The sequence below is a fragment of the Pteropus alecto genome, unplaced genomic scaffold (genome assembly GCF_000325575.1).
Source record: "Pteropus alecto unplaced genomic scaffold, ASM32557v1 scaffold223, whole genome shotgun sequence".
Lineage (NCBI taxonomy): Eukaryota > Metazoa > Chordata > Mammalia > Chiroptera > Pteropodidae > Pteropus > Pteropus alecto.
This window is the reverse complement of record NW_006434441.1, coordinates 1225903-1246859: the sequence shown is the minus strand read 5'-3', so window position 1 is coordinate 1246859 and position 20957 is coordinate 1225903. Positions and strand designations below refer to the sequence as shown.

Sequence of the window (20957 nt, the reverse complement as noted above, 5' to 3'; positions counted from 1 at the left end):
GATTCACTGGCAGGAATGAGGGTGGGAGGAGAGAGATATTTATTTGTGTGGCACCTCTGTTGCGGAAAAGTTCCAAACTCAGACCAGCAAAAAACCAAGCAGTAACTCTGGAGAGAAGGAGAACTCAGGTTTATTACGCACGGTCCCAGAGGAGCTAGTGCTCTGAAGGTCTGGGTCCCGTGCTCAGTTGCAACATTCCTTATATACAAGAATTTTACACACACGCTGATTGGTTAATTTCAACTCAGACTGTTACAATGCAAGGGAGTAGTTGCTATGGTTGCAAGTAGTAACATTGGTGGAAGGGACAGAGTTGTTATGGGTTACTGATGGTTACAAATTGTTACAGGAAGTGGGAGCTGCTAAGGTACAAAGTGCTACAAGAGGCAGGAGCTGCTAAGGGTACAAGCAGTTACATTTGTTGCTTAGGTGGAGCAAAGTGCAAGTGAGCTTTTGCATGCAGCAAACATATTTACAGAAGCAGATGAGAGCTGTTAGCCTTTTTGGATGAAAATTCCTCAAAATCCCTCTTTATTCCACCCCGAACCCCTCTGCCAAGGCCCTGACAGTGGCACCACTCCTGCTGCTACAGTTCTCACCAGGTGCCAGTACTGCTGGCTCTAGTCATAGTATCCCACTGCAGCCGTCCCCAGTCCTCACTGTCCCTTAGGGCTCCTGAACCTGCCACCCTTCTGCAAACATTCCTTCACTAAACCCTTCCTTGTGCTTCAGTGGGGCCCTGAGGAAACACAGACACCGTGGGCCTCTGGGCAGGAGTGGGTGGAGGGGGAAGGCATGGGGAAGGAAGAGGTGTATGTGGGGGAAGAGAGGAATGCTAGGAGTTTTCAGGTGGAGCTCAAGTTCCTTTCTGGAATAATTAATAGGGCTCTGTGGGATTGGACAGGGGGTTGTTGAGTGAGAGCAGGGTTCCTGGGAGGGGAAAGTGGCAAGTCATGCTGTCTCTTGTATGAGATAGCCTCTGCTGCCAGGCTGGTTTGCCAGACTGCTTTTGTTTCTTAGACACACACACACACACACACACACACACACACACACACACACACACACACACACACACACACACACACACACACACACTCTTTAAATAAGAATTCTCCTCTGATCCCTCTAAGTCCCAGCTACAGCCAGGCCTCATGCTGATAGTTTCAGGTGACCCATTTTGGATCTGGGGCATCGGCACAAAAACTTGTTCTGACTTGGCTTTTTGGTGGGAAGGGTCCTAGGTCCCAGCAGCCTGCCGAGGTTCAGCACTTTGTTACATCTTCCTCAGGCCTCTCTAGGGCACCCTCACGTCTGGGCTATCCCTGGCTGATGCAGGATCCAGGCAGGCTTGCAAACAGCACCTGTCTCCACCACCCCTGCTGTAATTAAAAACTGGCCCAAGTGCCTTTGTAAGTGGCAGGGCCTCTGTGGTCCAGTCAGAGCTCAGAGCTGCTTGTTTCAGCAACAGAAATGCAGATTAAGTCCCTTTTTTGACCCCATTACTTCAAGCTTGTGTGAACTCTGTCCAAACAAATAACAGCCTCTTCTCTTCTACTTTCTTGTGCTAGATTCAAGGTAGAGACCAGGTTTTTCTTTCTTGAAAATGACCAGCCTTGGCCCATGGAAAGGACTTGACAATCTCCCCAACATTTAGAGTCTCTGCAAATCAGGATTCTTTGCTGCAGGCCTAATCAGAGCCTTTAATATGCTACAATGTGCATCTCCAGGAAGGTATTCAAATGCAGAGGGTGTCCTGATCAAGTGCTTTTTACTGAGAGCACCTCTTGAGAGTAGGATTCCATGGAGTACACTTTAGGAAATACTAATCTAGTCTAAGCATGGTTTTACTGATGAGGAAATAGTGGCCAAAAGAAAAAGTGACTGGCTGAGCTGGCTGTTTGGGTTCCATCTCAGGAAACCTGTCTTCCAGACCATGGCTTTCTTTCACCCACTAAACATATAACCACAGAAACAAACCAACTATAGATTCTTGGGGACCATTCCTAGGATTTAAGGAAAAAATTATTTTCAATTTAATGTTGAGGGGTTACAGTGGAGGTGAGGGAGTAACAGTGGAAGCCATTTAAAGCAAAACCCACCTTTAAAGACGATCAAGACATTTTTTGGCCTCAGAATAGAGTCCATTTTTTTTTTCTTGATGGAGGGGGCACTAACAAATGCTAGATGTGCTCCTGTGAAGGAATGTTCACCAGAATCCTTTTAAAAATATGACAACCTGCAGGAGACAGGTGGGAACACCTGTCACTTCAACCCTCCTCAATTTGCCTCACATTGACCACATTCCGGAACCCCTACAAGACATATTGTTTATTCTTTCCAAGCAATAAATATACTAAAATTTACTTGATCCTACTGTATTCAAGACCTCTGTAAGGCACTGGAGATTTCAAAGAAGAATAGAGCATAATTCCTGCTCTGAAGGGATTTTCTATCGGGTAGGGAAATACAGATATTGCATGGAGCCAGTGACAGGGTTAAACGACAAGTGAACGAAGTGTTAGGAGCCGATGGAGGGCAGTGTTTGCAAAACCTTTTGATGCCCACCCAGCCAGGCAGCTTGTACACCTTAGCTTGTGAGGCATGGTGAGCGATAGAAGATGTTTCCCTTTTTAAAGAGAACTCCAACCACAGAATGTTCTGTGACTCTGGTTCCCATGATCAACACCCCTTTTCGCTTTCCCTCCCTTAACCTCTTCCTTGGTTAGTAAGCTCCCAGTGTAGCCACCTCCTCCCACATCGCTAAGGACCTTGGTCCTGGAAGGGGTCCTAAACCTGGCTCTATCCTCCTGCCCCTCATCGCCTGTAGTGACTTCATCACAACATCCCTGTAACGGGATGCTGATGCCAGCACTGCGGATAGGTCCCGCCCGCGTTCTCGATGGCAAAACCAACGCAGCAAGCTCGCAACGGCTCCCCTACCGCCAGGAGAACCAGCATCACAATGAACAAGCATAACAGTGAATACAGGGGCCTTTAGGAGCTCCTCCTAAATTTAAATTACTTGGGGTCCAGCAAGTCTCTCGCCAGACGCGGGCTTAACGACTTCCCTTAGCGGCCTCCACGTTTCGCGAGCACAGCTGTGGGGCAGCACGCACAGAAACAGTGCTGTGGCCCTCGCAGTCCACGTAGCCCCGCGGGAGCACGGCGCGCTGCCCCAAACCCAGCGTTAACGAAGAGCAAAGCCCATCAGCCAGAGTTGCGATCGCGACCCATCCACGCCTCCACGGCTGCGCAGCGGAGAGCCTGGCAGCGCTGGGCATGCGCATTCTTTTCAGTCCAGGACCGAGTCACGCGTGGGGGTGGAGGCAGGGCCGGACGGAAGCGGAAGACTGACGCCGAGGAGAAAGGAGCCCCGCCCGGAAGTCCCGCCCGTCTTTGGAGCCTGTTCCGGAAGTGCTGCTCTTGCACCGGGCGTGATGGCTTCAAGGTTACTTCGTGGAACTAGAGCTCTAGCCGCGCAGGCCCTGAGGGCCCGCGGTGTCAATGCGGTGGCCGCGGTGCGCTCCATGGCATCTAGAGGTACTTGACCCACTAGGCGCGTCTGGGACCGGCGCCGTGGCTCTCCGGGGGTGAGGGGCGGTGCTAGCGCAGCATAGCGGAGCCGGCAGTTCGGCTCCTCTGGGCCCCAATGATCACCCTTCAGCCTGGGGGGCGGGGCGGGGCTCAGACTCCGCGGGCATCTCTGTTGTTCCCAGTCGCCGCTATAGTCGCCCACCTAATTGACCCGGCTGCGAAAGAATCCTAAACGGTGGTCCCGGGTGACTGTCCAACTGAATTTCTCACAATACATCTGTTAGAGGTTGCCATGTATTTCACTCTGCGACTGTGCTGTCTGAGGCCAGGGGACATGTCTAGTTTGGGCTGGATCATTATGCAAAACAATGATGTTGTGCGTACAGCAGTGCTGCAGGCGCGTTGGGGAGGGTCGAAGCCGCCCTTCAGACTCACTCGCACTGTGAGTTGGATGGCCCCACTAAGCCTCCGATTGACCTGCTTTTGGAAAAAAAATGAGTAGAAAAATTGGCATTGGTGGTTGAAGAGAAGATTCTCCCTGCGCTGTTACTTTTGGGGATCATGACTCTGGTCTTTAGGGGACAGTGGGTGTGAGTACCCTATAGAAGCTTGTGAGCTCACTTAATTTGTATGCAGAAGTTTATGTGTGTACGTTTTCTGTCTTGGTAATTTCAGATGACATAATTCAGGTGTGTTCCTTTAGGTGGTGTTCCTACTGATGATGACCAGGCGACGGGGCTGGAGCGGGAGGTCATGATGGCCGCGCGGAAGGGCCTGGTGAGGAGATACTCCCTTCTGTATGTTCTTTGGAGCTCTGAGCCTTAGATGGGACTAGAGCAGTTTCCTGTCTGGGAGCATTTGGTCCAGGAAGCTTGGCTGTGGGAACAGTACTGCCGGCCCCTGGAGGGTGGGTGGTCATCCAGCATAACAGCTCAATTCTTGTTTTTTCAGGACCCATACAATATGTTAGCCCCAAAGCCAGCCTCAGGCACCAAGGAAGACCCTAATTTGGTCCCCTCCATCACCAACAAGCGAATAGTGGGCTGTATCTGTAAGTACCTCATCACTATTTTCTCGTTTAACATACCCTATGGTATAGGATGTCTCCTTTTAAGGGTCCTGGCCTTTCAAGCCTCATTATGCCTGAATAGGTCATCATGGGTTATTGGAAATGCAACATGAAGGAGTATTCATCGAAAAAAAAATTTATTTTTGTTCTTTCTCTTTGTTAGACACCTTAGACACTAGAGTTATGTATTAGAATGACCCTGCTTTGGGATTCTCCACGGGCAAAGGAATTGTTAGAATTTATACTGACTCTGATATGAGGTCACTTTACTGACAGGTAAATTCAGGGCCTCAGTTTCTTCATCTGAAAAATGGAGAGGAGAGCTTGAACTGATCTCTTAAGCTGTCAACCACACCTTAGTCTCAGAGATATCTCAGGAAAAGAGATTCATGTTGAAATTCTCCTCTTGGAGTGTGGCTTGCCTTCAACCACCTTTTTCCCTTCAGGTGAAGAGGACAACAGTGCTGTCATCTGGTTCTGGCTGCACAAAGGCGAGACCCAGCGATGCCCTAACTGTGGAACCCATTACAAGCTGGTACCCCACCAGTTGGCCCACTGAGCCCTTTTACTAAGTCATTCAAAATGTGCTGTAAAGCTTTCTTTCAGTAAAGACTAGCCATTGCTTTGGCTCTTTCTCCCATAGTTGGCTGGTCTCATTTCTTTCCTGTGTTTTTGGAGAGAGATGGATAATTCTGTTATCAGGAATAGCTAGCTGTTAGCATTAGCTTGCTGTCCTCTTGTGGACACTGAGAGGGACAATCTCATAATACTGTGTTTGGGACTACTGCATATGGGGAGAAAAAGTGTTTTGTGGAGTTAGGCTGACTGGGCTTATAACACTGGCTCCATCATTTAACTTTCTCACTGGGGACATGTTCTCTTAGGGTGCGTTAGATCTACAAGAAAGATACAATGGTGAGGTATAAAGAGCTTGGCAGATGATACGTCCTCAGTATTGTTATAAAGACAGAGTGAACTTGTGGGAATTTTGTGGGGAAGTCTTGAGGGACCCAAGTTCAAAGCACTGTTCACGAGGATACCATCAGCAAAATCCAGAATATGGGACAATTCTAGAAACCAATGACTAGAAGAAGAAAAAAAGCTAGGGAGAACCTATAGAATGAAATGGATGTAAAGGAGATAGCAAGCAAGAGCAATGTGTGAACCTCGGATCTTAATTTAAAAAAAAACAACTGTAAAGAAAAATTCGAGTAATTTGAATTTTGGATATTTAATGTTTAAGTATTTATTTTTAGGTGTGTTAATGGAATTTTTTATGCTTTTTGAGATACATACTGTGATACTTAGGGGTAAAATATGCCTGGGATTACATCTAAAACTGGTAAGGGGAAGAGAGTGGTTTGGGATGTGATTTGTCCTTTGTAGCCAGGCATGTGAGGGATCATTGTTCTTTCTGCTTTTGTGTGTGTTTGAACTGTAATAAAACAGCATCAGAAAAAGAGAGTTGGAGAGATTAATAAACAGCCCAGTTTAGCCCCTTTATATTTGTAACACCTTGGACAAATTAAGTTCTCAACAACTATGCTGATCTGTAAAATGGAAATAGTACCTTTCCATTTTGTGTTAGGATTAACCACAGGGGTCCTTTAGTTAAGTGTCTCACAAAATTGATTCAAACTAGATCTTTCACTTGAACTGTTGATAAGAGTGTCTAAGAGAAAAGCCCCTTTGCCCCAGGCTTGCACTGTCTCCTCTTAAGGTATAGCGAAAACTGTTGATTCCTTACTGTCAGTTAGTCTCATTTGTTTCCAGGAAATGCCCGAGCATTTATCTGCCATTCAGGGCCCTTCCGTTTTGGAAGGAAAACACTTTGCCTGCCTCAAATGATGCCCCATATCAATAACTGATCTGTCTTTTTTGTCTCCAAGCCCACTCTGCCGTTTTCTCTGTCTTTTAAAAATTTTAACCAGTTTTTCCCTAAAGAAAGAAAAATCTCCAGTATATTTCCAGACTATGGTAGGCAGAGTCTAACGGCCCCTCAATATGTGCATGTCCTGATGCCTGGAAACAATGTTAGGTGCTGTAGTAAAAGATGATCACAGCAACAGATGGAATGCAGGTGGCCGGTCACCTGACCTTAAAGAGATTCTCCTGGTTATCTGGGTGGCCTAACAATCACAAGGGCAGCAGAAGTCAGAGGAGGATGTAGCTGGAAAAATGGTCAGAGATGCCGTGCTACAGGTTTGAAGATGGAAGGGGCCACAGGCCAAGAAATGCAAGCAGCCTCTGGAAGCGGGCAAAGGAAATACCACTCTCCTGTAGTCTCCAGAGAGCAATGCAGCCCTGCTGACACCTTGATTTCAGCCCAGTAAAACCCATGTCAGACTTCTGTACAACTATAATACATTTTATGTTGCTTTAAGCCATTAATTGTGTGATAATTTCTTCACAGCAGCACTTATTGGAATTTTACTCTAAGAACTGTCACCTCTCCACGTGTGTATTTATTCAGTTATTATCAGAGTAGACAACTATTCTATGACTTACGATGCATTACAGATTTGACTGCTAGGGGCTCCTAGAGTTGGCTCCTGTGTCCTTCAGACAAGTTCCATTTTTGAGTATGTCGTTCCAGGCTCATTTTATACTCTGTCTCAGATATTTCTCCAAGGAGCTTTGATTCCTTTTATCAAAAAATGATATTTAGAAACCAAGGTCTGGACACCATGTGCTCATTGCCACTGGGGTGTCAGCGCCTCTAGGCCCTCTGAGCCTACAAGGCTAGGAAACACACAAGTATCTCTAACCCTGGCGCTTACACACACGTGCATGTTTACTTCAGTATCTATCTGAATGTATATTGACTGAGTCCATACCTCCACTCTCAACCCAACTGAAGCTTCAGGCTAGCCTCACCACCTACCTCCTCATCTATAGCTTTGCTCTAGCAGTGAGAAGCTGGGCAGGGCCAGAGCTCTACCACAGTGTCCCTGCTGGGAAGGAGTAGGAAGGATGCTGCACTGTGCTTGGCCTCAAGCAGCAGTCCCCAACCTTTTCAGCACTAGAGATGGGTGCTCCTGTGAGAAACTTAACACCTGATGATCTGAGGTGGAGCTGAGGCTAGTGCATGGAGTGGCTGCGAATCCAGATGAAACTTTGTCACCTGTCGTTCACCTCCTGCTGTGTGGCCCAGTTCCTAACAGGCCACAGACTGGTAATGGTCTGCAGCCTGGGGGTGGAGGACACTTGGCTTAAAGGATGGGATCTTGACAGACATGGAAAGGTCATTTCCAGCAGAGGAACAGCATGAGTATAGGCTGGCAGACAAGGCAGGGTATTAACGATAAGCCTAAAACAAGGGACGGATCCCAAAGGGCCTGCATTAAATGCAATGTGTAGTTCATGAAGGTGATTTCAGCAGGCAGTGGAGGACCTCATGACATTTGGATTAGGAAGCAGCAGAATCAAGGCTACCTGGCTTTAGATCCAAGAGCATATGGACATGGTGGAGAGGAGAATGGAGAGCTGTAGTTCTGAGCCAGGGTGGCAGTGGCATCATGGACAAGAAGTGATGGGCAGGGAAGGTATTACAGAAGGACCAGCACAACTAGACAACTGGCAGAATGTGGGGGTAAGGAAAAGGGAGGATTTTAAAAATAAGAGGGATTTAACTCGTATGGTTGGGAGAAGGTTCTTGAGGGCAAAGCAACCTGAAATCACAGCCAGAAAATGCCATCACAACAGAATTTCATAGCCAGTAGCCTTCATCAACGTAGACAAACTTCGCTTAAAAATATTGACAAATCAAATGCAGCAATGTGAACATGAAGTTTACAACACAACAGCACGAGAACCCCAAACAAGGGTTCTCTGTAAATTGTTTCCCCCTTGAGGGCAGGTACAAGCTTAGCTGCTCTGTGATCATGAGCCCTCCAAATGCCCTGTGAAGGTAGGCCTGACTCAGTATCTCCCCTCCTACCCGATCTCAGTTCTGGGTGCTCCCTCAGCTCCACCAACTCCAACTGCCTTTGACACACAACTTTGATCCTCCTCCTCCTATGGTTGGTCCAGGACACAGCTAAGAACCCTCAAGTCCCCCACATACTGGCCCCAACCTCCTTTTTTGGGGTATCTTGCATTCTAGCCTGAGACCACTTTCCCTTCCCTGATGACTTGGCATCACTTGGGGCCTCCTGTCCTGCCCCACCAGTCACAGATGTCTCCTTGAGCTCTTATCTCTACCTGGAACACCCTCCTAGACCTCTGCAAGCTAGCCCAACACACCTGCTGGGTGAGATGCCCCTCCCCCTGGGCCCCCACAATTCTACTAAAGCAGTCTGTTTATCTTCCTCTGACCTGTATGTTTTGGGGAGCAAAGATGTCTTGCTTACCATTGGTCCCAAATACATGGCATCCTCTTGGACATACTGTAGGTGTTCAGGCTCATGGTGAGGGAAGCAAAAGGCAGACACAATCCAGACTCATTTCTCAGTGCTCCCTTTGCTTTCACCACTCTTTCTATCCTCAACTTCTACCTTCAGAGCCCAGCTCGACACAGCCTTCACCGTCTCCCCCATCATTCTCTTTCCCAACTTGTCTGAACTCAGCTTGCATCACTGTTGGCCTGCGCCCCCGTGTGAGGAGGGCAGCAGATGTGCTCAGAGAGAATAGGTGAGGACACCAAGGCACCAATCCCCAGCTCCACCTGCCAGGGGCCCGGCCCAGGAACAAGGCAAAGGAAGCCTGCTTTGTTCTCTGCTTCTCCTGGAGGACTGCAGCAAGTGGGTAATGAGGCTGGGGAATTCTGCCACCAGGGTGACAGCCCAGCCTCCTGGGTCCTCCCGTGCCCGGTTGCCCCACCAACCATTGAAACTCTCAGGCTTCTCATAGCCAGCACCATGCTGCGTTCTTACTGTTCCTTTCTCTCAAAATCCCCAGGGACAGGTAAGCAAACAACAGCACAAGAACCACAAGAAAGCAGAGCCACACACAGGACCTTGTTGATAATTATTACTATAATGATTTACAAAAAAGTTTTCTTCAGGCAACTGTGTTAAATTATTGTACATACCTGGGACGGGGAGGGGCCCTGGCCCAGGGTAATGACCCTCCCAGTGGGTGAGGTGGGACAGGAGATCTTTCCCCTCACCCCTCTGGGTCTGACTCTCAACAAGGGAAGACCACTAACGCTTGCCCAGGGTAAAGGACAGGGGAGAAGCAAGGCAGTGAAGCACTGTGAAAGGGACAGCGCAACAGACTGGCTGTCCAAACCCCAAGCATCTGCTGCCCTGGCTCCAGGGGGTGCAACCCTATGTCAGACCCCCTCACTGGGGACAGCAGACTGCTCAGTACTCAGCCTACACAAAGACATCCACTCAGGAAGATGAGGGGGACAGTGTGGGAGGCCAGTTATGCCAGGAGTGGCTGGCCCTCTGTGCTACTCTGTCGGGTCAGGAAGATGAGATGGCACGAGAAGCAAGGATGCACCAGTGGGGAGCTGCTGGACACCTTCTCCTCTATCCCACTCCCCAAGGCTAATTACACAGGCACCCGGGTGCCCTCGTCCTGGGAGGGACCCTGTCAGAGGAAACGGGGGCATTCGGGGGTCAAGCCTTGGAGCCTGGGGAAGAAGCAGCCCCAAGGATCAGAGCCAGGAACCGTAGCCCTAACTGGCCCTGCCAAAGGGACACCCAGAACCACCTATGGCTGGGCACATCAATTTCTATGTTCCAGCTCAAGACCCCCACCCATGCAGCTAAACGTTACTGTGTGTGCGTGTGTGTGCAAAGGGGAGGGCTGCAGGGAAGATGCTGTACCGCCTTCCCGGGGTTCAGGGCACACAGGGAACCCTGGGCCTGGTGTATGTGGGCCCAGACCAGACAGGGTTGGGGCTCTGGCCCCTTTCTTCCCACTCGCCCAGCACACTGCCTTTCTCCTTGGGCGCTAGAAGGTTTTACGATGAATAGCACGGGCGCCATCCTCCTCGTACTCCTTCTTGGAGACCCACATCTTCTTGAAAGTGTCCAGTGAGGCCAGGATGGAGCCACTGAGGATGGAGGGGTGGCACTCCTGTGGACCCGAGGACCAAGCCAGCCGCCTCCCTAGGCGCTCAGAGCTCTGCTCCCATCATCTGGTGGGAAGCCCACCCACCTCCCCTGGAATGGGCTAGCCCTGGGAAAAGCCTCTAGGGCAAGACATCCCCCAAACCGTGGGCCCCACCTTACCCGATCCATGTGGAGTACAGCCGTTCCTGGGGGGCCGAGATCTGGGGGCACAGGCAGCAATGTCACTGTCTATCTCCACGACACCCCCTTCCCAGCCCTGGGGTGAGTCCCACAGGCCTGAGGCCACACAGCAAGAGCACCTGCTGGCACAGTGGGAGCATGTGGCGGAGAGGAGAGGCCAGGCAGGGCAGGGTGTGAGAAGCCCCTCCCCCCCCACTGCCCGGGGTCATAGCTGCCCAGCACCCGCATCCCACAGCACTCCCCACAACCTCACCTTGATTTTGACATCCTTTGGTGCAAGCTTCTTCACTTCACTTAGTAATCGGTCCCCAAAGCCTGTGAACACAAGGCTGGCTGAAACTGGGGTCCACATCTAGCCCCCTGAGCATTAGCTTCCCTGTACCTAACCTGCCTCCCTCCTCTCAGTGGTTCTTGCCAGGATTAAGGGTAGGGGCAAGCCACCCCAAGGGCGGAAAGACCCAGCACTGTACCTGCAGCGGGGTCTAGCTTCCAAAGAGAGATGACATGAGATGGAACCCTAACTCACATGGCTCTGCTGGCCCGCTCTAGCAGCCAAAAACCACCAGAAGCAAAGTCAAAGGCAAATGACAAATCGGGGGAAAACATCTACCACCTTGCCCTTCAGATGGGCCAAGGCCACACAGCATCAGGTGGGTGTGTGGGGACTCATGTCATAACTGGTGGGGTATAGGCTCTCAGGAGGGAAGCTCTGGCACGATGCACCAAGTAACAAAGGCACATGCGCCCCAAGTTGGCTGCTCTACCCTTGAAGTGTATTCTCACGATGTGAAGTGACAGAGCAGGATGGTGCCCACTGAGCGTTTTTGTGATTAGAAATGGCTGCAGCTCTTTCAAAGGCCATCAGGACAATGGCTAAATGGCACATCTGTTCGGTGAAACATCACACAGCCATATAAAAGAACTTACACAGGTGGGGAAAGACCTTCCAGACATGGCGCCATGTGTGATCAGGACCTGGAGTAAGCTACAGTTTGTGTGGGGGTGCACACTTGCATCTACATGCAGGGGGTGGCTGACAGCTGCCTGAAAAACCAACAACTCCTGTGTGGAGGGAAGGGGTGACCAGGACAACTGGGAGGGAGACTTCATTTCAGATCTCATGTAAACTTATCGCCTATTTACAAAGTAAATAAAATAAAATTTAATTTAAAAAAGTGCTCACTCAACACCAGAAGGCCAATAGGAATCAGGCCATGTCCCAGGCTGTGGGTGGCAGGATGCAGGTGAGGGTACGGTTACCCTTGGCCTCCAGAGTCCCACCACTACCTCTAAACCAGGGTACCTTTGAACAGCGTGGAGCCGCCTGAAAGCACAATGTTGGCGAACAGTGTCCGGCGGAGGTCCAGGTCGGACTTGTGGATGGCAAAAGCCAGCACCTCATGGAGCCCCTCACTCTCGTCCCCCACCAGGTCCGGCTGGAACAGCAGCTCAGGGGCCCGGAATCGTGCTGGCCCCACCTTTGGAAGACAAGATTGAGGTAGATGGGCCTCCTCTTCCTCCAGGTCCCGGTGGCACCACTGCCACCCAGGGCCAGGCCTGTGACTTACGTCGAGTATGCTGCCATCCGGCAAAGTATACTGCACCTTCTCTGTCTCCAGAGCCTCATCCTTCTGTGGGTTGATGGACAGGTAGCAGGCCCGCTGTGGGGGGCAGGGACACACCCTCAGAAGGCCATGACCTGGACACCCACCCCCAGGGCTTGAAATCACACCTTGGTCCTGCCACCCTCCACTCCCTCTCCAGGTCATGTTCAGGCCCTTCAGCCCTTGTCACCTCTTTGATGGTTCGGACAACCTCAAACTCAGCTGAGGTGTGAAAGTCAACGCCTTCCTTGCGCAGCAGCAGCCGGAGATAGCGGGAGACGTCGCGGCCGGCAATGTCCACCCGCATGATGGAATGCGGCATGGCAAAGCCCTCGTAGATGGGAACAGCATGGGTGACCCCGTCCCCTGAATCTAAGACCACTCCTGTTGTGCGTCCTGTTGCGTACCTGTCAGCAGGTCAGCATCCCTTCACCTCAGCCAGTAAGGCATGGGGACTTCCCACCCCTGGAAGGGACCCTGGGACAACTACAGGATCTGGTCTGAAAAAAGGACATGTAGAACTCCCTAAAGAAACAGTTAAGTGTGTGTGTGTGTGTGGGGGGGGGCTTTTTCTACAGAGTAGTCAGACACCTGATTATCTTGAGGAGGATGGCCCTGGGGAGGACAGAGACTCTGGGGACCACTTACAGGCTGAGCACGGCCTGCATGGAGATAAACAGGGCTGGCACGTTGAAGGTCTCAAAAAACACCTCTGCCGCCTTCTCCCGGTTCTTACTTGGGTTGAGCGGGGCTTCCGTTAGAAGGACAGGATGCTGCAAGAGATGGCAGAGTCGTGGGCATGCGAGGCCCTAAATGGATCTCTCCAAGGAGCTACTGTGAGCACCATGGTTGCAGCCACTGTCCTTTCTGAGGGCACTGTCCTGTCATCTGCCGGCATTTAGTCCTGCAAATAGCCAGCTCTTTCTGGAAGGTTTTGCTTGGTTGGCCCTGACTACTGTCCCCAGATCCACACACAGTTAAGAGGCAGCAGGCCCTGTCAAAATGCAGGTGATGTGGGAGGCCAACCCGGAGGGGAGCTGCAGGGAGGGGGCACAGCGAGGGGGTTCGGAGCCCTGGGGAGCGTCTGGCCACCACACCTCCTCGGAGAAGGTCTGCAGCTGGTCCTTGGAGTAGACATACTGCCAGATGCGCTCCATGTCATTCCAGTCCCGCACAACGCCGTGCTCCATGGGGTGGCGCAGGGCCAGAAGCCCCCGGTGCTCCTATGGGGGAAGGCCAGCACAGCTCTGAGTCCTCTCCTGCTCTGCTTCAGCCCCCATGGAATCTGCCCTTTACCTGCCCCTAGCAGGACCACTGCTGCTCACTGCGTGTCCCCAACGCCCTGTGGTGGCTCCCAAATTCAGCACAGGCTCAACTGTCCGGCAATGTCTCAGGCTCTCAGAGGCCAGCCAGCCTCAACTGGCCAGGGACCAGGAAGGGTGGCAACATACTCCCTCCCTCCCCTAGCCATGCTTCTCTACATTCACTGTCAGCATGTTCTCCCCTTCTCTCCCCACACATGGCCCAGGTCACAATTTGCCACTCACAGTTACTGCTCATCAGAGCCAGGAGCCTCCTCGTGGGTGACCCTGTACTATTCCCTCCTGTGGTCACCTGTCACCAACTCTTCCCAGCTCCCCAGTCAGTGCTCATGGACCTGTCCTTCGACGTCCCCCCACAGCATGCTCCTACTTGCCAAGCACCACTTGGCCTCTCTCTCTCACAGCTGTGGCTATGACCCATCTCTTGGCCCTAGCTGCACCCCCAGCTCAGCTCCACAGATCCTGGCTCCCCATGCTATGCTCCCTAGGTGTCTAAACTGCACTTGCTGCTATTCCCCCACCCCATATTCACTCTTCCTGAGGGCCTCCTCTAGCCGGGTGGCTCTGGCAGGTCACCGTAGCTGGGCACGAGAGGTGGCCCTATGGCTCTCGTTTGCATAGGTTATAAAGTCCAGGTGATTCAGGCTCTCAAGTCACTTTGTAATCAGCTCTTTCCTCTGCAGCTTCCAAGGGCATGAAGTGGTCTAACTGTGCCCCGCCACCTCCAACCACCACCATATCACAGGGCAGAGTTCCTCCCAGGTGGAGCCCAGAGAGCCCAGGAGAGCACTGTGCACACGGCCCAGAGAACAGAGCCCTGAAGGCCTCCACAGCAAGCTCTGCTCCCCACCAATGCTCCTAGGACTATGAGGACCCCACACCCAGGTCGAGGCAGACTCCACAGGTGTTACCTCTGCTTTTGGTCCCATGAAGAGGTCCCCTTCCAAGGCTCCAGCCATCACCCGCATGTGCTTAGGGCGCCCGACACTGTGAAGACAGGTCAAGTCAGTGGGGTGGGAGGGGCTGCAGCAGAGCCCAGCTCCAGGGGCCGAGAGTGCTGTCCTCCAAAGCCTCAGATGTGGCCATGGGTAAAGATCAGAACCCAGGCCTATGGCACATGGGGCTACAGGGCAGAACTTGGTAAGATAGAAAAATCAAGGTCAAAAGAACAGGTGTCCCTCCCGCCACCCTCCCTCTGCCAGGGCTCAGAGCCCTGGCAGGGGTCAGCTTTGGCAGTCAGTGACTCAGCCCACACTCTGCTTTCAGGAGGGCAGGGCTGTGGCTGTGGCTGCAGACTGAGGACAGCCTAGGAAGCCGAGTAGTAGCCCCTGTGCATCCTTCTCTCACTGAGCCATCCTGCCCCTTCCCACTGTCAGGGCTTCCAGGACAGATTCTGAAATTCCACCCAAGTCCCCTGCACAGCAACGAGACCATAACCACGCCCAAGTGGGGTTCAGAAAGGAGAGCTGGAGCCTTATGGGGGCTCCATGATGGCTCATCCCCACACCAGGCCTGGGTCTTGGCATAGCTGGCCACTTCAGGGGCCTCAGGAACTCCTCCCACCTTAGGCCAACCACTCTAAAGCCTCCAGGATTTGTGAGGTGATGCTTCAGAGAGAAAACTTCCCAGAGGGCTGGAATGGCCGAAGATGCACCCCAGGCCTCCTCTGGGCTTGACCTCCTCTGACCTCTGCCATCACTGGCACCATTCAGGGAAAAGACCTTCCTGACTGAAATAAAATAATTTCCAGAGTCTGAAGATAAATAAGCTCCAAAGAAAACCTCTTCTTGGAAGAAGGGTTCTCTGTGCACTAAGTCCCCACTCTTCCCTCTCTGAGTTCAGTTCTTTCTCCCTGAAATGTCTTCCTTTTATTCTTGCTGCTGCTACCACACTCTGTCCCCAGGGGGAATGCTAGTGGCTTTTTCTCCCTAGCTTAGAGGACAGACCAAAAGCAGACTCCTGTCTGCTCCTTCCAGAGCCCTCAACAGTGTCAGCTTTACACATCTGCTATCTTCCCTTCAGGTGGGGGCAAGGCTGGCCTGAAAGACAGCTGTGACACAGGACCACTATTCTCCCAGGAAGCAAACAAAAGGGTTAGGGCTGCAGTTTGAGCAACACTTACTAGTTTGGGAAACAGTATTTGGGAATCTGGTCTCCTGCAAAGCCAGCCTTGATCACTCCCGAACCCTGCAAGATAAAAAAATGTTTAGCTGCAGGCCTTCACCTCTTGATGAAGGCAATACTCTGTGCTGGAGCATGCGGGCTGCCCGGCTGCGGCGGCTGGGGAAGAAGCCAAGCTTCTGCCAAGAAGGCAAGATTGTTTACAAGTTCACCAGGGGCTCAACACTGTGTGTGTGGGAGTGATTCTATACCCCTTTGCCCAAATCTGACAATGTCTGAAGACTGGGGTCGGCGGGGAAGGTGCTACTGGCATCCACTGGGTAGAGGCCAGGGAGGCTGATAAACATCCTGCCATGCATGGGCCGGCCACTCGCAATCGAGAATTATCCAGCCTAGAATGCCAGGAGTGAGGAGACCACGAAGCACAGTGTCCTCTGCGCAGTCCAGGGTCAGGCAGGAGAGAGCCATGGCAAAGCTTTCCCTGAAACCAGCTAAAAGCAACCCCTAACCATTGTTTTTCTCAAAAAGCACCTGGCCCCCTTCCCCCTGTAGACTGGACCACATACAGGGCCCACTGGAAAGACCGTTGGGTGCCTGGGGACACTGGCACGTCTCCAGTGGTTTCTCCAAAGACTGCAGGCAAAGGAGAGCTTGTCCTGTCGCTGCTCCAGCCTGGAAGCTGGACTCAGGATCTCTTTCTAGAACCCTCCCATCCAAGGAAGGAATCAGTCTGAACCCCTTTTCCTACAGATTTGCATCACAATATGGGTCTGCAGTGCAGGAACAGATATGCCAAAGTTACAGAGCAGCTGAAAGTCCAGAGGGACCATGCAGGTGGCCCTCGGAACTTGTTAATTAGTCTAAGTAACTATTTGCCTACCAGAAGGGAGGGACCTGGTCCTTTCTGCAACCTGCTAGAGAGCATCCCCAAGCCCAGTTCTCATCTTCTTATTAAACATCCCCTGATGTGACTCTGGGAGCCCACATAGGTACTCCAAAAAAACATAGCCATTCAGGAATGACTTGGGGGTCATGTGGGAGACAGATCCCAGAAAGAGAAGGGAATCATTATCAAAAACTCCAAGGCTCACACACCAGAGGAAGATATCCAGCTAGGGCAGAGCCATAGACTCCCGCCTTTCATTTTCTTCCCAAGGACCAGAAATTTCTAAAGCCAGAAATCCTGAGAAGGCAGCTGTCAGCATGCTGAGCCCCAGTGGTGAAGGACAAGGACACAAGGAAGTCAGGCCTCTTTCCTCTGAGACTTCCAAACAATTATACCCAACTGCTTATAGGTCCTGACTCTCTCCATGCCCTGCCTGCTGTGGCATTTCTGCCCCACACAGGGGGGCACCTCAGAAGAGGGTCAAAGTAGCCAAGTGGCCATCCAGATGATACTGGATTTGTGGCTGGCAGAGCTGCACGTGCATTTTCCCCCAGGTCCCAGGAAAAGAGCCCAGTAGGGCCTGTTCACTCTGGAGGTTCTGCTGGGGCGTGCGGCCCCTTCGGAAGTGCTGTTGTAGAAGTCACCAGGCCAACCCTGTCGAAAAGATGAGGCCAGCAGTGTGCAAAAGGGCAAATGTCATTCCTCCTCCACCAAGGAGGGCTGCCAGAGTCACAGCCAGAAAGGCGGGTAAATAGGCTGGGGTCGAAACCTGCTAAGTGACCATACTCTCAACAGGTCAGGGCCGCCCGCTGTCACTTCTGCTCTCCCGAGATGCTCCTCATGGGCGGGCTGGGGCATGGCTCAGGTAGGGGCTCCGCGGCCCTGATGGGTGCGCGGGCTCCCAAGCAGAGAGCGGGCAGGCAGCGCGCAGAGGACTAGCCCAGCGGGACGATGTCCCTCCCGGCGCCGCCGCGTGCGACCCGGAGGCAGGGCGCCCGCCCTCCCCCCGGCTGCCGGGCCTCACGTTGTCGATGACCACGGGCTGGTTGGCGATGATATCGTAGGACTCCATGGCCGGGCCGGGCCGGGCCGGCCCTGCCCAGCAGGCGGGCGGCAGGAGGGACTAGCGAACAGGCGGGCAGGCAGAAGGACTGGACCGCGGCGGCTCCAAACGCGGGGCCGTGCCCCTCCCACCCGGAGCTCGCAGCCTACGCGTGCCCGGGCTCTCTGGAGAGCGCGCCCTGTGGCCAATCATCGCTCCTACCTGGGCGGATTGACAGCACGCTCCCCCGGGCAGCTGAGGGCAAGGGGGCGGAGCCTCCGGGAACTAGCTAGCCAATTGTGGCCGCCCGGAAGAACTGTTGGGGAGCTTCTAAGTTAGGCTGCGCAGGGTGAGGATGACGTCATGGTCCCGGTTTTAAAAGGGACGTGGGAAGAGTCAGGCAGGCGCGAGGTCACTTATCCAGAAGGGTGTCTTCCGAATCTCCAGCACCTCCGACAACACCCCTTCGTGGGCGCGCAGTCCCCGAGGAGGCCGGCGTTGGGTATTTCACCTAAAGCAATTCTTTAGTGAGCACTGAGGAGGATCCTTCCCTGTAATAATTACAATTTCGTGGTAACGGTAGCTGGCGTTTATCCAGCACCTACTATGCGGAGCACTTCTACCCACTTTACATGAATTATATTAAATTGAGCCAATAACTCTACGAGGTAGTTGTATGATTATTCCCATTTTGCAGACCGTGGGCACTGAGGACCCTCACTTACATAACGTCCCCCAGGTTATGGAGCAAGCAGCAGCTGGGATTAGCGTGCGGGCAGCCTCTAGCTGCGCTGGGGTCAAGGCTGCAACAGTCTTAAATTCATTTTCTAACTGAGTCATAATGGTTTGCTTCTATATATACCTTTCCCATTAGATTGTGAGATTGAATTTGGTAAAATCGAAGAACATCATACAGAAAAGTGCAGAAATCATAGGTTTACAGTCAATGGATTATTTTAATGTGGACACACTCATGTACTTATAACTGAGTTTAAGAAACAGCATGACAAGCACCCCAGAAGCCCTCCACCCCTGTCAGAGGAACTGCCCTGATCCTCCTCAGAGGTGACCACTCTCCGGAATTCTAACACTACAGGTTAGTTTTGCCTATTACAGAACTTAATGCAAATGGAATCATAGGTATGTATTCATTTGTATCTGGTGTCTGTGGATTCATAAAATGGTCCATGTCCAACTATTTAAAATGATAAGGCAGTTCTATATAATCTAATGTGAAACATCAGTATATATGGCTAAATCAGAGGAAAGAAGAGCAGATGCAGTGTCCAGAATGTTATGTGCGAAAGGCTCTGAAGATTATATGAGGCATCTTAAGACCCTTTAATATGGAAAAGAACCATTGCTGGATGTGGGTGAACAAGAGGAGAAGTCTTTTTACAATATAAACTTTTGTACTGAATTGTTTTTAACTTGCTCATGTATATAATACCTTTTTCTCATTTTTATTGTGGTAAACACATAATATACAATTTACTATTAACCATTTTTAAATGTACAGTTAACTTAGCGGTATTAAAATCATTCATAAAGTTGTGCATCATCGTCACCACCGTCCATCTCTAGAACTCTTCAGTTTGTAAACTGGAACTCTGTACTCATTAAACACTAACTCCCTATTCCCTTCTCCCTCAGCCATTCTATTTTCTGTTTTTATGAATTTGACTACTCTACTTCATGTAAATGGGATCATACAGTGTGTGTGTGTGTGTGTGTGTGTGTGTGTGTGTGTGTGTGTGTGTGGCTTATTTCACTTAGCATAATGTCCTCAAGGTTTATCTATGTGACAGGATTTCCTTCTTTTTAAAGGCTGAATTATATCCCATTATACATATATACCACATTTTGCTTATCCATTCATCCGTTAATAAACCTTTGGTTTGTTTCTACATTTTAGCTATTGTGAATAATGCTGCTATGAACACGGTATACAAAGACCTCTTCGAGGTCCTGCTTTCAATTCTTTGGGATGTATAACTAGGTATTGGATTTCTGGATCATATGGTACTGCTATTTTTAATTGAAGAACCTCCGTACTGTTTTACATAGTGGCTGCACCATTTTACATTCCCACCAACAGTGCACAAGGTTCCGGTTTCTCCACATCCTCTTCAATGCTTATTTTTTGTTTTGATAGTACCTATCCGAATGGATATGAGGTGGTGTCTGGTATCTCATCCTAGTTTTGATTTGCATTTCTTTAATGAGTTGTAGTGTTTAGCATCTTTTCATATGCTTATGGGCCATTTGTACATCTTTGGAGAAATGTCTATTCAAGTCCTTTGCCCACTTTTGAATTGGTTTGTTTGCTTTTTTGTTGTTGAGTTTTGGAAGTTCTCTATATATTTTGGGTATTAATCTCTTATTAGATATATGACTTGCAAATATTTTCTCCCATTCTGTGGGTTGAAATTTTACTCTGTTAATAGTGTCTTTTGATACACAAAATTTTTAAGTTTTCATGGTCTAATTTGTCTATTTTTTATTTTGCTGCCTGTGACTTTGTGTTGTATCATTGCCAAATCCAATGTTCTGAAGCTTTTGCCCTATATCTTCTAAGATATGAATTTTATAGTTTTAGCTCTTCTATTTAGTTCTTTAATTTTATGTATGCTGTTAGATAAAAGTCCAACTTCATTCCTTTGCATGTGGATATCCAGTTTCCCCAGCACCATTTGTTGAAAAGACTGTCCTTTCCCCACTGAATGGTTTTGGCACCTCTGTCAAAAGTCATTTGAACATATATGTGAGGTCTTATTTCTGGGCTCTCTATTCTATTCCCTCGGTCTATATGTCTGTCTTTATGATATCTTACTTTTTAAATAAAATTTAAAAACTGAAGTGAAAAGGTGTCTGCATAACTAATAAATACCTGAGCCTTTATAAAAGAAGGCCAGGGTCTTGTTTGTGAAAAAAACTCCATGAATAATGGGCAAAGGGACAAAAGTGCTGGAGGGAGGAGCGGCTGAAAAGGGCCCTAAAAGTTCATGTTGTTGAAGACTATAGAGCAAACTTGGCTACAGAAGCAGGAAGGCAGGCTCATCAATTATCCTCTGAGATAACTAGGAAGAGGAAAAGCTCAGAAACATTACTTTGGAGGGAGAAAAAAAGAAAGAGAGGAAGAGAGGGAGGTGGGTAAGAGCATGATAGTA

The 20957-nt window shown here is 50.5% G+C and overlaps 2 protein-coding genes across 4 annotated transcripts; one reads left to right on the top strand and one right to left on the bottom strand.

Moving 5' to 3' along the window:
- The first annotated feature begins 3386 nt into the window (after positions 1 to 3386).
- Positions 3387 to 5248, top strand: LOC102884658 (cytochrome c oxidase subunit 5B, mitochondrial). The gene is made up of 4 exons (XM_006909424.3): positions 3387 to 3543; positions 4241 to 4314; positions 4489 to 4588; positions 5053 to 5248. Exons 1-4 carry the CDS (start codon positions 3441 to 3443, stop codon positions 5163 to 5165), a joined length of 390 nt encoding a protein of 129 aa, XP_006909486.1. The 5' UTR covers positions 3387 to 3440; the 3' UTR covers positions 5166 to 5248.
- Positions 5249 to 9557: 4309 nt separating this feature from the next.
- Positions 9558 to 18027, bottom strand: ACTR1B (ARP1 actin related protein 1 homolog B). Of its 3 annotated transcripts, none has more exons than XM_006909423.3 (11): positions 17770 to 18027; positions 15861 to 15925; positions 14650 to 14725; positions 13514 to 13639; positions 13065 to 13189; positions 12607 to 12823; positions 12381 to 12473; positions 12116 to 12290; positions 11066 to 11127; positions 10792 to 10832; positions 9558 to 10613 (listed from the first exon to the last, which is right to left on the bottom strand). In XM_006909423.3, the coding sequence occupies exons 1-11, from the start codon at positions 17815 to 17817 to the stop codon at positions 10511 to 10513; spliced, it is 1131 nt and encodes a 376-aa protein (XP_006909485.1). In that variant the 5' UTR covers positions 17818 to 18027; the 3' UTR covers positions 9558 to 10510. The 3 variants fall into 3 exon arrangements, with proteins under 3 accessions (XP_006909485.1, XP_024900816.1, XP_024900817.1); XM_025045048.1 differs by having other exon boundaries at positions 12381 to 12443; positions 17770 to 17951; XM_025045049.1 differs by lacking the exon at positions 9558 to 10613 and having other exon boundaries at positions 10818 to 10931; positions 17770 to 17951.
- Between the last annotated feature and the right edge of the window lie 2930 nt (positions 18028 to 20957).